The 23,863-nt window shown below is 43.3% G+C and overlaps 1 protein-coding gene across 1 annotated transcript in view; it reads left to right on the top strand.

Moving 5' to 3' along the window:
- Positions 1-23,863, top strand: part of C15H10orf90 (chromosome 15 C10orf90 homolog) — a 106,354-nt gene that overhangs the window by 78,680 nt on the left and 3,811 nt on the right. Inside the window, 2 exon segments of the mRNA XM_032794827.1 lie at positions 840-1,041; positions 22,933-22,996. Coding sequence (XP_032650718.1) covers positions 840-1,041; positions 22,933-22,996 — 266 coding nt within the window.

Here is a 23,863-nt window from a genome sequence, read left to right on the forward strand (position 1 = left end):
ACTTGATCATTACCTGTTAGGTTCACTCCCTCTGGGGCACTTAGCATTGGCCACTGTCGGTAGACAGATACTGGGCTAGATGGACCTTTGGTCTGACCCGGTACAGCCGTTTTTATGTTCTTACACAAATCCTAAAATGACACTACTCAAGCACAGCTCATAGCAGGAATTATGAGTATATGCTGGCTATAACGTAAATTTTTATTGGTGTTCAGGAAGGTGCAGTTCTTGGGCAGAGGCAGTAGCCATGGCAGGAGGGGAAACAGGGAATGAACTCCCGCCCAGACTACCACCAGGCCCTAAAAACAGAGGGATTTGCTGCTGTCTCATCTGATGCAATGAGTTGCACCGGTCCCCTTTCCCCCATGACTCACTCTCATTGGTTGAGCAGGGATGCTTAGGGCATAGTGCTTCTGAAACACATCACTGCAGTTTATTTTCTTGCATATCATCTGGGAATGAGTTTTCAAGAAGATTTATATAAAAGGAAAGTTTGTGAGCTGCTAGTGACAAGCTGTTTCTGAGCTGTTGTTTTTTTTGAGAAACATTGGGCAAAAAGAATCTTAAATCAGGATAATTTTAAAAAATCTGAAACTCAAAAACAGTTTAATACATTTACTTCAAATTTGGCAGGAATATTCCCCTTTGCCTTTAGAATAAATTTGGTAATATTCAAGCCAAATCAGTTTTCCAAGCTAAAGTTAAAGAGGAGCAAATTCAGGGCTGGAAGATGGTTGTTACCTTAACTGTTGAGATGCATTGACTTCTCCATGATAATCCTTTACTAAACCATACTTGACGGGCGTCTCAATGTTGTGTGTTTTGACTTTTTCGTTTAGGAGGCTCTGGAAGTCCATAAACCTCAGTTTATTTCTCGTTCACAAGAACGGTTGAAAAAACTTGAACACATGGCACAACTGAGGAAAACCCAGCAGAATGACACTCCAGAAAAGCAAGAAGGAGCTCTTCTTCCTCAAAAACTTTCCTCAACATCCATTTCTAACAAAAAGAAGCAATATACCATTCCTCACCCTCTCAGTGGTAAGATGAATTGTGATTGTTGCATCAATATCAGGTTTGTAACTGGATATGAAATCTTGGTATGAATGCAGTATTTTTACATTAACTTTAGTGAGAATCAGACCCACTGTTGTTACACAACTGTCAACATGCCAACCTCTATACTAATGCTCTAAACAGAAGCTGTGGTAGGATGCAGATGGAGAGAGAGAACAGTTTTAGCAACAGTGACACAGATTCTCAAAGTTATTTAGGCACCTAACTCCCATTGAAATCACCCGTGGCCTTATCAAAACTTTGGGAATTCACCAGTTATGAGGTTACAACTGTATATCATGGTGCTACTCAGATGCTACAGAGATGAGCACATGAGAGACAGACTGCTGTAGCAATACACCTTAAAACTGGCCACTTTCCTAAGAATGAACCTGGATATGCAAGAGAAGTGGAGAGGTTGTTAGCCCTAGTGAGTAACATACTGAATTATTTTGGTGTGGAGTGCAGTAGCTGTACGCCTGATAGACCTTCTCATTGGTCAGATCACAGAAGTCTCCAGATAAATGACATCAAACCACATGACTTAAAACTATTACTTTTAGACTTTCTTAGCTTCATCATCCATGTTTTTCTTTATTAATACCATTCACAAAAGAAAAGTGTGTGCTTAAATATCATATTTATTTACATGGTTAGCATTCCTCTTTATATTTTATTTTTAAGTTTAGTTAAAGCTGCAGGCTTCTGAAACCACAGCTTTGTACTAAAAAACCAAAACAACGGAAGGCCTCATTAAACAAGTACACAATAAGAAGCTTGTCTTCAGCTATTCTGCTGACAAAGCATTAAAAAGCAATTGTTTTTCTGACATGCTAAATTAGCTAGTAGACCACATGCTTGAATGATCTCTTACTGTAGTATTCATGCCACTGTTTTGATAGGGACTCTGTTTTCTTTTAAAGTTGTAGTTGGACCAGTATGTTGGCAGCAGTGCTCTGCGCTGGGCCAGCAGAGACTCAGGTATGTAACCTCCAGTCCTCTGCTCCCCAGCTACTGAATACCAAACTCATTCCAGGAATGACATGCTTGATACTCAAATGGTGTGGCAGGGAGGAAATTAGATGTTTCCTCCCAATTGCTTATGAATGAGAGGTCTTGGAAGAGATGGCAAGTTCTGGTTCTCCAACAAGAGGCAAAATCCTGCACTGAGAATTAGCAGGAGGTTTAGTTCAAGTTTTGACAGCTTAGTGGGGAGATGAAAATCCCAGAAAGATAGTTGCAGGGTCCTCACTTGTTCAGTCCCAGATTGGCAGAAGCCTTAGGGGGACTTGACTTTCATCTGAACACAGCTGCCAGTGAAGTTTTCATCTTGCAGGCCAAGCAGAAATTAGTAGACTTCCATGGCTCAGCTTCCTCTCCTCCCCCCTGCCATCTCTTGGTAGTTGGAGTATTGAACTGTGCTTAGACTCCAGATGCCTTAGTCACACAACAACATAGCTTTAAAACAAAATCTAGGATGTTCTATCATTTTCAAGGTTACATCCATTGTATCTCAACCCCAGGTGACATGTTAGCACTAATGCATTCTGGATTATTGCTTTGGGGAATTCTAATTCTTGGTGTTATTTGATTTATAGTCTAATACAATCCATTCTACCTTGGCTGTAAAAGTGGAATATAGATTATTATTTTACAGTTCGATAGGTGTAAAAACAAAAGCCAAAGATACTTTAAAAAGGTGAATAAAATTCATTTCCCCATCCAATTAATCAGGTTCATGTATTTACTTGTTGTGAAATCCTGACCCCATTGAAGTCAATGGCAAAACTCCCAGACATCCACCCTTGAAGATTGTAATGTCATAAACTTGCTGGTTTTCCAGTCCAAGGAAGGCAGGGAGGCAGGACCTGGATTTCTAATATAAAAATCAAGAAGGAAATATATGGCTGTGGCTGTATGGATTTTTGTTTGGTTGACTGGTTCTTGGGGAGGCGGTATTTGGATGGTATTGGAGGGGAACACAGGATGGGGGATATCAGGTTTTTGTCATACATCTTAGGCTACGTCTACACTACAGGATAAATTCGAATGAGCTTAAACCGATCTTATAAAACAGATATTATAAAGTCGATTGTGCGTGTCCACACTAGGCACATTAATTCGGTGGTGTGCGTCCATGGTCCGAGGCTGGCATCGATTTCTGGAGCAGTGCACTGTGGGTAGCTACTGTAAAATAATGAGGCCAATAATGTCGATTTCCGTCCACACTAACACTATTCCGATATAGTAATATCGATTTTAGCATTACTCCTCTCGTTTTGTAGGAGTACAGAAATCGATTTAAAGAGCCCTTTAAATCGATATAAAGAGCAGTGTAGTGTGGACAGGTGCAGCGTTAAATCAATTTAACGCTGTTAAAATCGGTTTAACAGTGTAGTGTAGACCAGGCCTTAGAGAAGAAGCAAAAAAAAAAAAAGACAAAACTTAATGTTTTCCCTTTGTTGGGTCATGTTTAAAGCCCCCAAGTCCAACTATACAAAGATTTTCTGAAATAAAAATGAAAAATTTAACCTCTTTCTCCTTGAATTATTATTAAATATTAATTTATATGCTTGTTAAATGAGAAAAACATAATATTGAAATGCATTCATTAATGGTTCAAGTAAATGGCTGTTTCCATCTCTTTATGGTTAGTTATTAAAGATAAACGTGTCTAAAGAGGAGCTTTCATTCCCATAACTCATCTGCCACAACTTGTTACTCATAGAAAGTCTCACTGAATTTTCTATTTGTGATATCTTATCATTCTTATCATGACAGAAATAGTCACATATATGCCATAGTAAATTAACTTATGGATAAATAGTAAATTTTAGGTGTCTGACTAAGCATAATATGTAGGCTACAGTTAAATGGTTTACTAAATTGTTAATGACCAAGTACAACTTCTTAAAAATGACTCTATTTACTTATTCAGTTAAACACAACCACAACAAAAAAGAGAAATTGGGAAGTATATAAATATACTGAGCATACTTAATTTGTACTGAGTCATGACTATGAGGATTTTGAACCTTCTACTGATGCTGGCTATTATGCAGAGCCTACTGTCATTAATGGTATTAGCAGTGCAGGCAGAGGCCTTTCTAGTAATAGGCAAACTTTGCAGCAGATTTCTGGGAGAAGCAGCACAGCAGACTGGTCTATTGGAGGAGATAGATTGGGGTGGGGTGAATTGCAGAATGCTCTAACTGGTCTGTGTGGACCTGGCTGGCACTATCTAAAAGGTGCCTTCTGATATAGTCCACAGGACTACATCAATGCATACTAGATACCTTCCAGTTCACCGCAACAGCGTGCATGCAGGCCAGTTAGAGCACTACACATTAGAGTGCTCTGCAATTCACACCCCCATAGACCCTGCCTCTAGGCAGCTGCCTCCTTAGGAAATCGCTTCTGAGTTTGCCTATAGCTAGAGGAGCCTCTGGGTGAGAAGGACAGGGGCTGGAGAATTGGAGCACAAAACAGACAGTGTGGCCTTATGCCTCTTGCCTCTCCCCCACCCCATCTTCTCCCCCTTCCCCTTTTTACTTCTGGACACAAATCTGAGTACTGTTCTGTACTCAAGTGTTGAACAAAGCAGGCAGCTCTCTGGAGCTGTAAGTTACCATCCACCTGGGAATGGGAAGAAAGGGAGGTTCTGATGCGCCCTAGTCAAACCGGGGAGCCTGGGACCAGGCCTTTAAATGGTAGGCTGAAATGACAAAACATGCCTCCCCCTGGAGTGGGGTGACCTGGAGCAGAGAGGAAGAGGGGAATCCTGCAGCAGTCTGGCTCTGGGGTATCAGGACCCCAGAGGAGACCCAATTTTGCTCCTATTGGCAGGAGGGGAGAGAGCTGCCGACTAACCCCCATAGCTCAGTTTAAGCTCCACAGTTTGCTATCTGTTTGCAAGCACCAAGCTCCTCATACCACTGGCTGGGAGGGACAGCGGGTCCCAGTGGAGGGGTGTAATATTAACAGGGAGCAGAGTTCCCACCAGTGGCTGCAGATGCAAAAGCCTAGACTCTGAGGTGGTGACACCTGTTACTCAGGAGCGATTCATTGCATGGAGGGTAGTGGGGTGTGTCTGAGAATGAAGGTGAATGTGTGTGCAAGGTTGTGTGTGTTCAGGCATGTGTGTAAAATCCATCCAAAAGCAAATGCCCTGCGCAGGTGGCTGGGGGGGAACTATCCCCAATGTGGACCTGGGGCTCTTGCTGACGCCATACTGCCAGGGCCCCACCAATGAATATTTTATTTTAAAATAAAGATTTTAATTCCTGGTGACTATGGTGGAGTGCTGAATGCTGCATGAGACAGAGCCTGCCAGCTAGACTGGGGAATCCCAGCTCCCCTTCCAGCTTCTCCACCTACCCCTTTTGCCATGCAACTTCCCTATACTTCTCTTCCTTCCCCTACCTCTCTCCTGTCACCTCCACCCCCTTGCTCCTCACCTTGTGATCACTCCTTGCTCACCCATTCATCCCAGGTGGCTGGTGCTGCCAGCTCCCTGGCTGGCAAATGCCTGCACAGCACCTCATACCCCTAGAATCAAACATGCAGCCAACCAGGCAGGCCAGTGTTCCCAGCGTACAGAGCCCAGGCTGCTGAGGGCCAACTGTGGAACAAGCTGAAAGTTAATGCTGACTGTCATCAGAGCCTGCAAGCGTGGGCATGGCCACCTGTGTGCTGAGAGCTAGTCTGTCCCTTCCTCAGCCTGAGCCTGAGCTGGTGACCAGCTGAGCTGACTGGAGTGAGTGACTGGGGCAGGGAAGGCATCTCCAGGACCAGCCTGACTACAGGGGGTGTATATAGCAGGCAGAGACCAAGGGCAGGGCAAAGCCCCCATGGACCTAGAAGGCTATCTGGGGAGTTGGGATGGAAAGAAGGGCTACCAGAGGAAGGCGGGTGGTCCAAGAGTTGATTGGAGGGGCTGTGCAGGGCATGCTGAATCCTGGCCCCACTGAGCCTAAACCACCAGAGGGCGGGAGTGTGATCCTTGCTGGTGAACTATTCCTCAAAGCACGTGTAACCCTTTTGCCCCTCTGAATTTGGCAGCAACAAGGGCCGGGTTTAGTATCCAGGGGTTCTGTTTTAATAACACAATGCCAAACCAGCTCGAGCCCCCACCCAGTGACCTGGGAAAATCTTACACACACCCCTGGGTGCCTCAAAGAGGCAATGTTTCCCCTCTCGCAAGCACAGAGTCTCGGTGTAGCAGAAAAACTTAATCAAAATGTGGCTCTGAGAGATACCCCACGTCGAGATATAGCTCGGTCCGCTAAACCAAGCAGTTTCCTGAGAGTTCGAAAGACATTGCTGATCTGCGCAGGCTAGCTTAAATCTACACAGAATAAGCACACGAGCACACCTGTACTAGCAGCAGCGCAATCTTAAAGTGCAATATAGCACCGAGGGATTAATGCTTATGTGGCCAGGCAGTGACCAATCCCTCCTCGCGAACGTCGGACATGAGTCGGTGTAGCAGAAAAGTTTAATTACATGAGATATAACAAACAACCACTAAATTGGAAAGACACCTTAACTAGAGTTCCTAGATCCAAATCGCGCCAAGACCCACCCGGAAATTGGAGCGTGCCTTTTCCCCTGGTCTTGAGTCGCAGCAGCCCCCCCCAACACCCCCACAGCCAAGCCACATTCAAAAGGTTTCTGTCTGGTCAGTGCAGCCCCAAGTCAGAGTCTATTCGCCAGAGTCTCCCCAGCCTGGTAGAAAGAAGGCACCTTATCGTGGTCCGGCAACTGCCCTGCCTCCCAAGGTTCTGCTCGCTTCTCCCACGAACGTGCTTGGATTTACCAGCCATCCACTCTGCCCTCCATACGTCTCACAAACGCTCCGCCTCGACAACCAGCTGCTCTGCTCCACCAGCTGTCCTGTGAGCTGCTACCAGTTGTCTCTGCAAACTGCTTCGCCTGCTTGCCTTCTGTGGGCGCTTCACCTGTCCACAGCTACTCCGCCGCCAGCCGTTCCGCCCCCAGCTGTCCCGCTGATCCGCTCCAGCCCGGTCCACATCCGCCAGCTGCTCTGTGCACAGTATAGTTTCAGGGCTCCCCCACTAGGTAGCACAGTACTCAGTGCTCTCAGCTCAGTAATGTTTAAGCCTCTTTAGTGATTCACTCTTAGGATTCCATGCTCTAGTAGGGAGTTCCATGTGCTGGTGCATAACACATTACCTATGAAGTGAGTTCAGCTCAGTAACACTGTACACCAGATTCTTAAGGGGAAAAAAATCAATTCTGACATTCCACAGTAGAAGAGAGGAGGGGGTGAAACTGATGTTCTGGCTCCATCAAGGAGATCCCCAGGCAACAAAATACTGCCCCAGCCTCCTCCAACTTACTGGGTTGGACCCATGTCCCTTGTCTACAAGTACACCCACTGAGGTTGAGTCATTTTTTGTCAAAGCAGTTCCCACAGCTGGCATCTGGGAGGGGTGGGCGTGCCTATGCAAATTTGAGATCGCATTCCAGACATTCTTTCCCACACTCCTATTTACCACCAGATGAGGGTACAGCTATACCTGACTTCTGCTTACACATAGGTCATTGTGTGCATGTTACACTGTGACAGGGCACAAAGACCAGTACACAAGTGGATGAATGACAACATTGCACTCTGGGTAGCTGAGGCAGTGGGGAGGAGAAAAACAGATCCATGCCACCATTCTGACCATCCTGGGCCAGCTGAGAGCCAAAACAGCCTCTGATGTAATTTAGGACTGCCACTCTAAGCAAACAGCCTGCTTCCAGGGACTGTGGTGGCCAAGAATCTAGCTAAGCATTTAGAGTTCTGCTATGTCTCTCCTACCTCTGCTCTCCCCCTCCCATAGTATCCCCCCTGCTTGAGGGTTGGAAGTGTCATACAGCCAGCTAGAAGATTGCCCTATGACAGGGGGATTCTTCGGCTACCCCCTTTAGAGCAGCTTTCTGGGCTCTTTTGAGCTGACTCAGCAGTGCCTAGTAGCTGGAGCTGAGTGCCAGGAATGAGTTTTGACTCATATATTTTTTCATTAGGTAGTGTGAGTGGGGTGTACTCACCAGAAATGGTCAGAAAAGTGTGTGTGTGTGTGTGTGTGTGTTGGGGCCGGGGGGCTGGTTCCACTCCACACTTCTGTTCCATGGCTGTGTTGCAATAAGATTTGATAGTCTGCACTGGGCAGAGGAGCAGCACACTGAAGTTTTGCCTAGGGCATGAGCTTGTCTTGAGTGGCCTTTGACTTATGTAGCATGCATCTGAGTACTTATTTAGAAGGCTGTGGAAGAGTTATTGTTCTACTTTAGTACTATATAATCTAGTAGATGTATTTGAAAGTTTAAAGTTTTGCTTTTAAAACAATTTGAGGCTTTTAAAGGATATTTAATAGAATATTAAAATAAACATGGTAATGGATCTGTAGACTGCTTTGGAGATTTGGACCACTTCACATTCATTTTAGTGGGAAATGGCATCTGTATCCCCTAGGTAGCTTCAGAAATCCCAGCTGTAGTCTCCAACACAGTTCTCTCCTGCTGTTGGAAAATGATGTCACTTTGCAACAGAATGCCTGAAAGTCAGTCAGCTCAGAAAAGGTGACATCGTATGACTAACATATAAAGCTGTCTTTCCCCTTTACGTGCTCGTGTGCCTAAGGCCAACCCAAAATGCAAGCTGCTCAGATAACAGTAAATTATCTTCGTTACCTGCAAAGCATCACGCTGAAATCTGATCCTACCTAAAGAATAATATATGCTGGCAATGGGAATATGTAATTGAGAACTTAGGTCTTGAAAGGTAAGTACGGGATGAAAAATTTCCCAATTATTTTGTATTATAACATAAGTGTGCTTGCTTCAGATTGTAAACTCTCTTTAGGGTTGTAAGCTCATTGGGGGCAAGGATTGTCATTTACTATATCTTCGTATGGCACCCACCACCATAGGAACCTATATATTCTGTTAAGAAGCTGGGATCTTAAAGTGTTTTTTTGTTTGTCTGGTTTTGTTGTTGTTGTTTTACAAATGCACTGAATTTCCTTTTTAGTGCACAAGTCCTTTTTTGGACAGCTGTTCCGTTCTTTTATATTAGTACTAGCTGCTCTATTAGGATAACAAAGGCAGTAGCCTTGTAACGTCCCTTCCATTCTCTCTGATGCTACAGCCTTTAAGCTTCTTCCCCCCAGTATCACTGGAAATGAGAATGAATATCCTGCTGACAAAATTCCAGACCTTGGTAACCCTGAACTGTGAAACAGGTTAATTTAATATCCAGGCAAGTGTTCATTACCCTGAAGTCCATAGGGCACTTAGCAAGGGCAGTGCCATTATCAGGCACTAAGAACTATTGGAATAAAGAAAATAACATGGCAAGGGTTAAACAGCTAATTCTTAACCTCTAAACTAGCATCTTCTGGGGCCATTTTCACAACAGCTGAGGGAAAACTGCAAGGACTCTGCCAAATCCGGCTTGTCTGCATGTTTCTTGGTCTCTGGGGAGCAGTATGTTCTTTCAAAACAATAGACATAAAAACAGCATTAGAAAAACAGAGAACCCTAGAGAATAGAATGATGAGATGGAAACCAAGTTCAAGCATATACTATGCTTTTAATAGGGTCCATAGGCTTCAGAGTATGGTCTTCTGATTGCCTCTTTAGCCTGAGAATGATGATTTAAGCTCTTTCCTCCTTTCCTGGGGTCTTTGTAACCATGTCAAACACACAGCTCCTTTTCAGCATATCATCAGTGGTAATTCATGAATTTGCCAGCAACAGTTTTTGTAAAGGCAACTTGACTAGCAGACATGACTTCCACTGGCCAGGACATAAGTGACCCTGGTCATAGGTTCTGAAACTCTCTAGCTGGGCAGCACAGCATCCTTATTACACTCCTGGACTACTTACAGTGAGTAAACTTGCAGGTGTTACCCTATGACTGGAGAATTGCTAGCATAGTTCCTATTTTTAAGAAAGGGGAAAAACATGATGCAGGAAACTACAGGCCTGTTACTTTGCTCTTGGTTGTGTGCAAGGTCTTGAAACAAATTTTGAAAGAGAAAGTAGTTAAGGACAGAGGTAATTGGAATAAAATACATCATGGTTTTACAAAACATAGATGATTCCAGACCAACCTGATATCCTTCTTTGAAATAAGACAAAAGAAATATAGTATGTCTAATCTACCTGGATTTCAGTGAGGCATTTGATACAGTTCTGCACTGGAAATTGTTTGGTAAACTGGAGAAGATGGGGATTAACAGGAGAATTGAAAGGTGGATAAGGAACTAGGTAAAGGGGAGACTACAACAGGTCATACTGAAAGGTGAACTGTAATGCTTCAGTGGGATTCCATAGGGACTGGTGTTGGGATCAACCTTCTTTAACATTTTTATTAATGATCTTGGCACAAAAAGTGAGAGTGTGCTAACAACATTTGAGGATGGCACAAAGTTGGGAGGTGTAGCTAATACAGAGGAGGACCAGAATATCATACAAGAAGATCTGGGTGACCTTGTAAACTGGAGTAATAGAAATGGGATGAAATGTAATAATGCAAAGTCTTGCACTTAGGGACCAACAAGAATTTTTGCTCTAAACTGGGAACTTATCAGTTGGAAATGACACAGGAGGAAAAAGACCCCTGGGTATATTGGTTGATCACAGGATAACTACGAGCTGCCAATGTGAGGCGCTGTGAAAAAGGCTAATGCAATCGTAGGATGCATCAGGTGAGATATTTCCAGTGTTAGTAATATTATAAAAGGCACTAGTGAGACCTCAATCTTTTTTTCTCCTTGTAATTCACATCTAGCTTCTAGTAATTTGACAGATGATTTTATCACACAGGTTTTAAAAACTGTGATTGAGATGCTGTTTGTACTGTTGGCTTGAACAAATGTGTATGCTGTGGCACTGAATTGCTCCTAGATGAGCATGCTCTACACCTATTTCACCATGAAAAACACATACTTTTTATCTTAATGTTACTGTGAAAAGGAAACATTGGCATTTAGAGAGCTCTCTTTAACGTCACTTTACAGAATGAAGTGTGTTTATTGAGAATATAGGTTTATTAGATCACACATAATCTTCAAACCATTTTGCCCATGTTATAACTTTACTGTTTCTCGCAAAGGAGCAAGATAATTGGTATCCAATATCATTTTCATATAAATACCAACATCTGTGCAGCTTCCCTTTACCTTCTCATCTTCAAAAACAAGTTGTTTACTATTTGTAATTGTAATTCATGAACAGGATTTCACAAAATGCCCAAAGTAATGTTACAAAAATTTGAATGTTTATCCAGCAGAAGATTTTATTATCACAAGTACATTTCAGAGGCAAACAACCTACAACTCTTTTACTAGCCTTTGTACTGTGCAATGTGTACTGTTCAATTTCTAGAGTGCTAATTATTCCAAGAAACACTATTCTGCTGTTGACTATGTCAAACAAATTAGAGATCCCACTGTGACGAACTGAATAGAAACAATGTTCAAATAACTGGATTTAAATCTCAAAAACCATGATGTAATTACTTTAGTGACAAGACTACCAGCTGTTCTTAGGCCTTTAAATCCTCCTAATTAACAGCTTTGTGATCTTAGTGTACATAAGCACTTTTAGGTGGTCTTTTTTTTAATTCACAAGAACATATTTTTATACCCTCTATTTTCCTTTCCTTCTGAGAGACTGTTTACTGGAAACAACAATATAGGAAATAAGATGGTTACTCACCTTTGTAACTGTTTTTCTTCAAGATGTGTTGCTCGTATCCATTCCAATTAGATGTGCATGCGCCGCGTGCACGATCGTCGGAAGATTTTTACCCTAGCAACACTCAGTGGATGCCGGATATATGCACCTGCTGACCCAGCACCCCCTCAGTTCCTTCTTGCCAGCTACTCCGACAGTTGGGAAGGAGGGCAGGTTTGGAATAGACATAAGCAACACATCTCGAAGAACAACAGTTACAAAGGTGAGTAACCGTCATTTCTTCTTCAAGTGCTTGCTCATATCGATTCCAGTTAAGTGACTCCCAAGCCTTACCTAGGCAGTGGGGTCGGAGTGAGATGTTGCGGACTGCAGGACTGCTGAACCAAGTGTAGCATCACCCCTGGACTGCTGCACTATAGCATAGTGGGAAGTGAAGGTATGTACTGATGACCAAGCTGCTGCTCTACAGATCTCCTGTATGGGCACATGAGCCAGGAAGGTGGAGGACAAAGCTTGAGCCCTAGTTGAGCGGGCAGTAAAATGTGTAGTTGGGACACCAGCCAAGTCATAGCACGCACGGATGCATGATGTAATCCAGGACGAGATGCGCTGTGTGGAGACCGGGAGGCCCTTCATCCGGTTTGCCACTGCTATGAACAGCTGGGTCGTCCTCTTAAAGGATTTCGTTCATTCGATGTAAAAGGTGAGGACCCTGTAAAAGGCGAGGGCCCTGTGAACATCTAAGGAATGCAGCTGTTGCTCTCGACGAGAAGCGTGTGGCTTCAGGTAGAAAACCGGAAGGAAGATGTCTTGGTTGACATGAAAGGCAGACACCAACCTTAGGAAGGAAGGCAGGGTGTGGTCACAGCTGTACCTTATCCTTATGAAACACAGTATACAGTGGGTCCAACGTGAGGGCTTGAAGTTCCAACACGCATCTCGCCAAGGTGATAGCGACGAGGAAAGCTGTTTTCCAGAAAAGGTACAGAAGTGAGCAAGTGGCCATCGGCTCAAACAGGGCACCCATGAGCTTGGCTAGGACCAGGTTGAGGTCTCACGTAGGGGCTGGATGCTGAATTTGCAGGTACAGACGTTCCAATCCCTTGAGGAACCTGCTGACCATGGGATTGGAGAAAACCAAGTGCCCATTTTCACCTGAGTGGAAAGCCGAAATTGCTGCTAGGTGTACTCTGATGAATGAAACTGCTAGGCCTTGCTGCTTCAAGGACAAGAGATAATGTAGGATGGTAGGTATTGGCACCTCAAGAGGGACAGTATTGGTCAACGGCGCTTGCGGCACCGGAATGGATTGTGCCAGAGTTGGAGCCTTCGCAGGGCGGTCCAGCATGGGACGCTGCTCCAAAGGGGGCACAGGCAGTGCCGCCAACTGTACAGGAGCAACAGGTTGCTTGTGCTGCTTCCTGGCTCCCGGAGACAGCGAGTGATGCTGCGCTAGTAACAGTGCCGGAGACGTCCGGTGCCAGGAGTCTTTGCCAGGGCCGGGTTGATCCGATGCTGGAGGCGCGCTTCGGATCGATGGTGCCAGGTCTCAGAGCAGGGCCGGGCTTGAGGCAGGCTGAGCGGGGTTTGAAGCCCGGAGACCTAGGCATGGGCCCAATACCAGGAAGGGGAGAAGCTCCTTACCTCCAGTCACTATTTACAGTAACTACAAAACTACTATTAACTACAACTAGAAACTACTAACAACTACACTATAACAACTATCTACAGGTATAAACGAGCAAAGAACTAGGGGAGTGGAGATCAGCTATGCTGTGCTCCACAGTTCCAACGACCGTCACGGGCGGTAAGAAGGAACTGAGGGGGCGCTGGGTCAGCAGGGGCATATATCCGGTGCAATAAGAGTGCCACTCCAGGGAGTGCCTCAGCCGACCCACCGAGTGTTGCTAGGGTAAAAATCTTCTGATGATCGTGCACGCAGCATGCGCACACCTAATTGGAATCGATATGAGCAAGCACTCGAAGAACTTAAAGTTACCATCCATCCCCTCAATAGATGTCTGCTGATTTCTTCTGATTTATATTAATATCCAGCAGTCAGTTTCAAATTCTCTATCTTCAAAAGTACTTTGAAAGCAAATGCGTGGAACACCTCCAGAACTACGTTCAAAATGGCTGTAGATAACAGGCTTTTTCGTTTGGGCTGTCCTGAGAAGAACTGTATAGACCTGATTATCATTTAGATTATAGGTTTAATAGGGAATGTGGACAATGGTAATCAGAGAATATGGACAAAAAAAACTGAAAAAACCCCACACAACCAACCAATCACACAGCCATTGTAATGCAGCCTGCCTGCCTGCCTTCAGGTGGCATTGCTGGTTGATTAAATGTTTGCAACCACATTTCCATTGCAAGCTGTATATTACTCCCATTTTGTCAAGATTCTGATTTTCCCGCCCCCAGACATTATTCATTGCTAGCAACAGCATCACTCACACTGTTGGCACCTTGCTAGTAGTCTGGAGCCAAAGTGATGAATACAGATTAGGGTATGCTCAGGAAAATCTAACTGAGAACAGCAACCACTTATTTTTGTTGTTGTTGTATTATTAACCATGTTTATTATGGTGGTGCCTATGGGCCAAGCAAGACTAGGACTCCATTGTGCTAGGCACTGCACAAACACAGCCCCCAGGAGCTAATAACATAAATAGACAAGGCAGACACAGAGTGTGGGAAGGGGTAGAACACAGAAGCAGAGTGAACAATGGGATGGTGACACACGTTAGTTCCACATTTAGGGGAGGGAAGAGGAGACAAGCTAAATGGAAAGACAAGTGAAGGTAGAGAGGGGATTGAAGGAAGCGAGTGAGAGGGACAGAGCAGTGAAGAGGGTAAGAGGGGCAGGTCGGCAGTGAAGCTAAGGTGAAAAGGCTGTGAGGGAGAGGACGGGAGAGGATTGGCGCAAACAGCCAATCAGCACAGGTCAGAGAAAGTCCAGTCAAAACTGTAGAAAGTTCTCTGAATGTCCAGAGATCCCTGCTTTAGCTGCTTCTGCAGCTGTTCCTTCTAGCTTGTTCCTCTCTGCAGTTTCTCTTCAAGGGAGGAGGAGAGAGACACACTTGGGAGCTAGTGCCCCAGAGTGCTATACTGTACAAGACAATTGTTATTCCAAAGTTTTCTGACCTATGGGCTAAGCCCTCCAGAAGATCTTAGTAAATTTGGACAGGGGACTGAATTAGTCCCTGGTGTAACTTCACTGAAGTTACACCAGGGATGAATTTGGTCCAAAACTTTTAGCATAACATTGGCAGTATCTGGATTTCATTCACAAACTTGACAGGTTTTATAGGATAACTGGTGAAGTCTCCCATTGTTGGACCTGTCATGTTAAGAAAGGCCAGTGAGGATGGATATCCAGTGCACAGATCAAATTTGTACAGGGGGAAATGATTAACAAGGGGTGAAGAAGCAGAGAATCAGGCCTACACGCTTTAACTTGCACCTTCTTCTGGCCCTTTGCCATATAAATTACACCAGTTTAGGACTGATTATCCACTGTCACCATATCAAAATGGTAGCATGTTACTCCTACACTTCATCCATTCTGCACTGATGTAAATGACCACACAGGCTGCACAGCAGAGGATAATCAGGCCATTAGACTTTCTTCTACTTCTTTAGGGTTTGTTTTGACTAGGATAAAAAGTGTGTTGGTAGAACGTGTTCTAAGGGCATAGTATTCACTAGGCAGTGTAGACTTAAACATGAGCTAGCTGGTTGAGTTGAAACTTAAGCAGGAGCTCATGTTAATGTATCCACCATGTTGTCCACACTAGACCTTTAGAATGTGTGTGTTAGCATGAGTTGGCTAACATGTTCTTACAACACTCCTTTAAATCCTGGTCAAGATAAATGCTTTAACTCCCTTGCACCAGGTGATCGGCGTATAACATACAGCACATCTGAATCTGGCTACTCTGAAAACACCACAGGGAAAAATTCTTCCCTTGGGTAGCAGGGTGGTATGGGTGTCACTAAGCAGAAATTTGGCCCATGTATTCATTTTATGTTCAGGGTTAATTTTCTTTTTTAAATGGACACACAGACTAATGATATATAATGCAGTAGCCATGAAGTCTGTCTGTACTCAACGGCATCTCTGCAATAGACAGCATAGTGCAATGCCAGACATTAAAAAAAATTATTCTGCAGTACATGTTTGCTGCTGAAATTTTAAAAAAAGTCAAACCACTGAACTGGTGGAAGTAACAGGCTAATTTGTCAGTGAAGGAGGATCAATGTGCTTTTGGTGGATTCCTGTTTTAGTTGAACAGGAGAGAAGCACATGAGTATAACTACCTGCAAGTGCTACACCAGGACTTCTCTGTTCAGTTACTGGCAACGTACATTCTAGCTGTGTTCACATTTTTAGGGCTCCCACTTGTAAGTGGAAGGCACATCCATGTACCAGTAGATAGAAACTAGCCCACAGTACATTCTGTCTCTATTTCAGTGGCTCAGTGATTTATTTCTATGTGGGAAGCCAAGGAACCTATTCCTACTCTTCTCATTCCTAAACTGTCTGTCCTCTGTCTAAACATTTAATAGCTTCCCAGCCAGGAAATGTATTTTTCTTCTAATCCATCTCTGGGATTAGCATTAGCATTTGTTAAAAATATATTGATGATGATGAGCTATTTATCTTGGTTAGCAACTTCAAGACCTTGGTGTGGCTTCCTCACCCCATTAAAGGAATGTTACAAATAAATCACTCCTGTGCATGGTATTGTTATAAATACCAGTATCTCAGCAGTCTTACAGGATTTGAATAAAACATGGATGAAGCCTCTCATAGTAACATTTTTCCTGTGGAATTTCTCAGCAAAAACTCTGAATAGCTGTCAGTCTTAGAACTCAGTACTTTTCCCTGCCTAGAATATTTTTCACATTAAAAATCAAAGCTATGAATCTGATGCTGAATTGTAATAATCTAACAAACGTAATTTAGAGGCTGGCTATTATCATCTTGGTGCATTGTCTACCTTATGCCTTACTTTGATCTTCACTCAATAGGGATGTTAATTCCGGTCTTGATTATGCATTTGGTCAGCTATTATAATTCTTAGCATGGTCGCCCTTTTGAAGAGCCAGCATGGCAGACTTCCACTTGGAACTGTATTTTGCTGCTTGGATGTTAACAATAACTAAGTACTATGCACATATTATTTGTACTCTATAATTTGCATTGGCTTTTCATTTCCTTTTTAAATGATTTTAAGATTTTCTCCTTGTGCAATCCCACAAGGGTTAACCTTTTTGTAAAGCCATATTTTACATTATTTTTTCTCTTGAGTATTGCCCTGAGAGTTAGCTGAGAGATGCCAAGTGACTGGGTATTGCATGGTTTGCCTATGACATTGCATTATAAATCTTATGACTGTTCTCTTATGCAGCAGATATTTTTATACGCAAGGTAGTTTTTATTATCTTCCAGGGAAGATTTTTCAGGATTTTCCCCTTTTAGTCTTCCTTTAAAAGCCTCTACCATGGCAACCTCTCTTTCCTGCCAAGGTGTGCTGGCTGTGTCTTGTTCCAGTGCCCTTCAAGACAGCTCTTAGGTCAGCTGGAGATTATTGCTCTAAAGCAATAGAAGGCATACACTAACAATTGTAGTCCTGCATGTTGCCTCTGTGGCAATTCTCTGTAATTCAAACATGGAGGCCATTTTGTCACCTTGACTTGTGGTAAAATTAGAGAATAGCCTCACCTTATTATTAAGAAGTCACAGAAAAGTCATAGCCTGCATTTCAGAGCACACCCTTTTGTACCCTATGCTTGTTCCCAGCATTACATGCTGAGGCACTGAGGAATAGTTTACTCCTTTCCTCAGTCCCTGAAGAAAAAGTCTTATCCCTCACCGCTTGAGCAGGTGTGCAGGCTTATTCTCCATGTCCATTTCTCCCCTGCTGGTGGCCCTGCTTCCCTGCAAAGAAGCAGCTTGGTGCTGGCTTGATCTCCCAGTTCAAGCTGCAGCTCTTCTGCCATTTCATAACGTGAGGGAATAGTATGTAAATGGCATTTGCGGAAAAAGCTTATGTAGGCTGGGGGACATGGCTGGACTAGACACATAAATATGAATCCCAGCCTAACTTCATCTCCCAGCTGCAGGAAATTCTCCTTCCTCTTTTTACAATTACTGACCAACCACCCCTTAGAAATTAGCCAGTCCTCGGGTGAAACCTAACTGGACATTAACTGCTTTCTGAAGAGATGAAGCCAGCCGCTGTTGTCTTCACTGCACTCCAGGATGGGGAGCCCAAAGCTCCTGGCAGAAGCTTGGTTAGTCTGAAGCCAGCTGACATTTCTTCACTGTGTTCCATGGGTGGGAATCTGGAAGGAAGCCTTTCCAGCTTGCTGGCTGGAAATGTCACTAACATCACTTTTTATTAAAAAAGTAAAACCTTTTGAGAGATGATTTTTGTCCCAGCAGTCAGAAAACCACCACACTCCAGACAAAAAATTAGAGGTTTCCGCAAATACTAATCTTGAGGTATAGAGAGTTATATGAGCAAATGCTCTGTGCACTCAAATTACATTCACCTGATCAGGCTAAATCCACTGCTTGCCCCACGCCAAATTTGATTTAGTTCATGAAGGCTCAGTGTAGGGCAATCAAGGCCATTGCTGGGGCTACTGGCTCACCCTCACTCCTCCCCTGGCTGTCTCCTGCTGTGCACAGGAATCAGGAGGGAACACCCCTGAAGCTGGACTCTATGCTGGGCAGGGGTATGAATCCTTTGTACAAGATCCCCACATCTTAATTCTGGGCAACCACAGAGGAGGGGAGTTTGTCCTTTATTTTTAAATAGCTGATCAGCCAAGTTCTTAGTTCCGCTGTGTTGCTTTGCACCCTTCCACTGCATAGGGGCTATAACGCTGGCTTAACAAGACCCCAAAAGATTAACGTGACCTTCTGCAGGTTAGAGGATGTGGAGCATCAGTGAGGCAGCTCTAAGCTACATGAGGAGCCAAAGTGGCCCCACGTAACTTTGCAGCCCCATCCTGTGCCAAGCTTTGTTTGGTCATATCAGACAATATGTCATCATATTTGGGGGGGCGGATATTGTTTAAAGTTTGTAATACAATATGATTAAGTTTAGTTAAAATTTATTTGGCTAATTTATAGGTTTCTTTGCCAGTTATAAAGTATTTGAAAAAGGGTTAATCCTCAAGCATAGAGGAGTTTCTTTTTGCACAACTTTCATTCTGAAAACTGTATCAGTTCAGGAGAGAAATTGTTCCTTCCATTGTAACTCAGATATGTGAATGATAGTGCTCTTAAAGACAGGTTGCATTTTTCCCCCTCAGTAAACTGAATGTAATCGAGATGCTGGGTGTGGCCCCTTTAAATGGCTCTAGGCTGTTTGGTTGCCATGGGCAACCTCCATAAATACCAGTGAAACATATGTGGTGTCTTAAAAAGCTAGGAGCAGAATGTGAAGGGGGAAGGTCAGTACTCAGGGCAGTGGATACAGGCTCAACTCTGAGCTGACCTATGTGTCAAGTAGTTCTGGAACTTAATATTTATTTTTTTATCTTCAGTATTATTTTATCTTATTTGTAGTGAGACAGAAGAGAGGCACATTTGTCATTTACTGTGAAATATACTGTCTTCTAAATTCCTTTGATATGCAGTGGTATTAAGTAATGTGCATGTGTTTATCATAAATAAATAAAGCTAGTTTTGATGACAAAACACTGAGGACATAGAGGGATAGGGATCCAGGGGCCCTAAGTGTCCCAGTGGCCCTCTAAGTGGGTCAGTAAAGTTGCGTTACTGAAATCACCCTGACCTAGGGTGGATAAAAATCAATGATTTAAAAAAATAAATAATCAGATTTTTTAAATTTAAATCAGATGTTTTTTGATAAAATGCTTTTTGAGGAAAAAACCTCTCTAAAGATATTTTTGAGCTATGATGTATCTTAATTAAAACTATATCATCGTGGAATAGGGATTATAAATTCTAATTCTACAGTATGAGATAATATATTCATGTAATGTTTAAGAAAAGTTTTGTGAATGAGTTCCAATAGTTCCTGGATTAGGGACCCAATTTTAGAGGGTTCCAAAGGCTTCTGTATAGATAGATTATTTTAGATTAATCTTTCTATCTACCCAATGGGACTCAGTGCTCAGTCTAGAAGATACCATCAGAGATGCAATTCTCAAACTGTGGATTTGTGTCTCCAGAAGTAACCTGCTTCTTAACAGCAAAAATTCTTTAAAATAAATAATATATAGAGGTGAGAAACAACAGACTTCAACTCTACTGTCCCTCTGCAAATTTGTGTACACAGAGTCAATCCCTTACCTCTCTCTAAAAGTGCAAAGTTTCAAAAAGTTCAATGAATAGAAAGTTGTTGGGGGCAGAACAGATCTAGACAAAGAGAAGAAGTCTGGAGATAAATGTGAGAAGCGAGGGACATATGCTTGTTTTGTTAAAATATTATATGGTTGCTGTTGAAGAAAAAAAATCCAGAATACTTAGCGTTGTTGTTTTAGTTAAATAAAACAATGTAAATGTCTGTCTGGTGATGATCTCCTTCTAAATACAGCATGACAAGGAAATCCTCCAACTATTAATGATTAACCTGTTGAATTGGAGATAGTTCACCTCCCAATGACTTCATAAATATCTTCTTCAGTTACCTTTGGTAAATGAAATAATAAAACAATCATTCATTTTCTGATATAGCTGTAAAACTAATCTAAAAAGTTTTTTCAAAATAAATCACTGTTTAAAAATGTATAGTGTGTACCTTCTAAAAATGAAACCTACATCTATCTCTGAGTTGTGAAAAATATGTATTAAGGTTCTATCCAACAAGAATACACTTTTATGTAGAAAACCATGATTAAATCGAGTCTTCCTGACTAGTGATTTAATCAATTTGATTTAAATCAAATCCACCCTGCCCTGCCCTTGCTAGTAAATACCCTGTGATGGTCTTTAAAAAACAAACAAACAAACAAACCAAAAAACCATGGGTCCAAGGCCCAGTGAGGATCTAGAAACTCATGATATGAGGATCCAGCTTTTCAATGATATGTAGCAATGTTTTCTGATACAATAATTTGTAAAATATTGGGTTTTAAATTTCAGTTATTTGGATTACACTTTGCTGTGTTTACTGCGTCCTGTACTTTTTATAATAATGTCTTGCGTAATGTTCAGCTTTTCTCCTGACCCTTCCAAGACAATACTTAAAATACCTTCCCACTGCAGGAAGGAGTCGTTCCTCTCTTTCCCCTGTAAACACATTCACGCTCCTGTAATAGATGTAAGGTTATTACCCTCAAATCATGAACCAATTCCTGAAACAAGTGGGATGACTGCTCAGCCACCCTGCTACTAAAAGCCTCAGGGATAGTAGAGTTATTATAAAATTGTAACACACATGTACAATAGGGCAGAATTTAAAGTTGCTGTCAACAGGCAGGACTCAAGAGCAGGGAAGATGTCTGGGTTAAACTATCTACCATTAGTTTGCATTAATAAGAATTTATGAAGGAAAAATATCAAAATTACCTAACATTTTAGAAATCAAACTAACCATTTTGATTCTTTGGGCTTGGCTACACTTGCAAGTTGCAGCGCTGGTGAGGGGGTTACAGCGCTGCAACTTACTCGGTGTCCACACTTACAAAGCTCAGCCAGCGCTGCAACTTACTCGGTGTCCACACTTACAAAGCTCAGCCAGCGCTGCAACTCCCTGGCTGCAGCGCTGGCTGTACTCCTGGTCTGCTACGGGTGTAGCGAATCCAGCGCTGGTGATGCAGCTGCTCATCAGGTGTGGACACTCACCAGCGCTGTTATTGGCCTCCAGGGTATTAAGAGGTATCCCAGAATTCCTGTCTACAACAAACCGGAAGGTACTCCCCGGAGCTACCAAACACAGCTGCTCTTTGCTCCAGCGAGCGAGCCGAGCCGAGGCTTTGGAATGTTCACAGCTGTTTGCTTGAGGAGACAAACAGCACGGCGGGGGGGAGGGAGTCCGTCGGAGAAGCTGCTTATCTGGTCTGAAGCCTTTTTACATTTAAGAGTGATTGAGAGAGGGGTGGGGAAATGGCCAGAATTTGCAAGGCAGGGAGCTCACAGTGTCTGCTCCAAAAATCCGCTCTCTCTGTCTCCCCGACGCTCCCTGTCACACTCCCACCCCCACCCCGCTTTTGAACTTGCAAGGCAGGGAGCTGTCACAGTGTCTGCTCCAAAAATCCGCTCTCTCTGTCTCCCCCACGCTCCCTGTCACACTCCACCCCACCCCCCTCTTTTGAAAAGCACGTTGCAGCCACTTGAACGCTGGGATAGCTGCCCACAATGCACCACTCCCAACAGCGCTGCAAATGCTGCAAATGTGGCCACACTGCAGCGCTGGTAGCTGTCAGTGTGGCCACACTGCAGCGCTGTTCCTACACAGCTGTACGAACAAAGCTGTAACTCCCAGCGCTGCACATTTCCAAGTGTAGCCATACCCATAATTATTTCCCCTTGACCAGGGAAGTGCTGGCTGAGGTTGTTGTGAGAGTCTCCTCATATCTTGTCAGCAAAGACTCCTGAGACTGATTCTCCACTGCCTTGTGCAACTGTTTACACCTGTGCAAAGTGGGTGTAAAACTGTCAAATCAGAATTGCACCCACTGGGCCAAGTTTCTGCAGGTGTAAATCAGTTGACACTGGCAGAGGATCTGACCCACTTTGCTAAAATGTAATTTACTACTGAAAATGCATGGCAGTGGAGAATCAGTCACTTGGGCTCTCTAATGGCAAGAAAGAATGACATAAAAATAGGTCATCTTATGCCAGACTAATCATCAGTTGGGGCTTATGACTTGAATTGGAGGTATGCACTACTGCTTGTGACAGTGACAAAAGTTATATCCATTTAAAATAAATGAATCACATAATGAGACTGGTGGCAATAGGTCTTATCCATCCTTCCTACTCTAAAGGGCAGCTAAAGGGTCTGATTCTACTCCAGATGAAGGCATCAGGAGTCTTTCCTTAGACTTCAATGCAAGCTGGATCAGGCAGTAAGTCAGCAATGATTGAATGAGAAATAACACCATGTGAATGAATTTAGGGAAAGCAGTGCTGTTATTCCTCAGAAATTAACTATATGTTTCTTTTATTAGATAACCTGTTCAAACCAAAGGAAAGGTTCATTTCGGAGAAGGAGATGCACATGAGATCTAAAAGGTACAAAACATTTCGGTTTAGAATTCACTGTGATTCCCTGGGATCGAGTGCCAAGACTCTGCACTTCCTAATTAGCATCTTAATCTTGGGTGTGTGGTATATCATGTCTTGTGCAATATGCACAAACTTGGGCAATGTTCTTCCCCCTAAAATGGCTCGAGTGGATAGGAGCTGTAGCCCTACTTAGAGGATGGTGTGAAGCAACAGGAGGCCTTCTACTGCAGGGAGCAACAATGCTTCTGGGGACTCCCATGAGCACTGAGGGAGAGGGAGGAGAGAACACACCCTCCACTATCCCCCTTTATGGAGTGCAGCTTACACTGCCTTGAATGGACACCAGTTCTTCTGCCCAGTATGTGTAGGTCTTGGTTCTGCCTCCTTCCACCCCTTTTTGGGGTATCTAGTGCCCTGGGAGTGATGGCAGGGAGCATCCCTGCACTCAGAGAGCATAGAGAGTGCAATTATGGCTGGCCTCTGAGGAGGGGTATAATTTGGGACACTTCTGTCTTTACTTTGTGGGCTATAATGCTCCATTTGATCTCACATATCTGATGGTCTTTAGTAATTTACTAAATGTTATTTCTTCACATCTGTTTATTAATGTTTTAGAGATTTGTGGTAATATTGTGCATACATTGTAGCCCTCAAAATATACCAGAAGTTTCAGCTCTGTAATACCTAATTTCACTTCTCAGGATGTAGTTTGCACCACATCCTGCCGAATATTCCTTTGGGGCTCTTATTCTGCAGGCTGCTTTCTCCATCTTCTGCCATACCCATTATTATTCTTCATCTACCATAAACAATCCAGTGCATTTTCTTGTTAGCAGCAGGAGTTAATTTCTTAGGTAAGCATTGAATGTGGAT

This window comes from Chelonoidis abingdonii, chromosome 15, assembly GCF_003597395.2.
Source record: "Chelonoidis abingdonii isolate Lonesome George chromosome 15, CheloAbing_2.0, whole genome shotgun sequence".
Lineage (NCBI taxonomy): Eukaryota > Metazoa > Chordata > Testudines > Testudinidae > Chelonoidis > Chelonoidis abingdonii.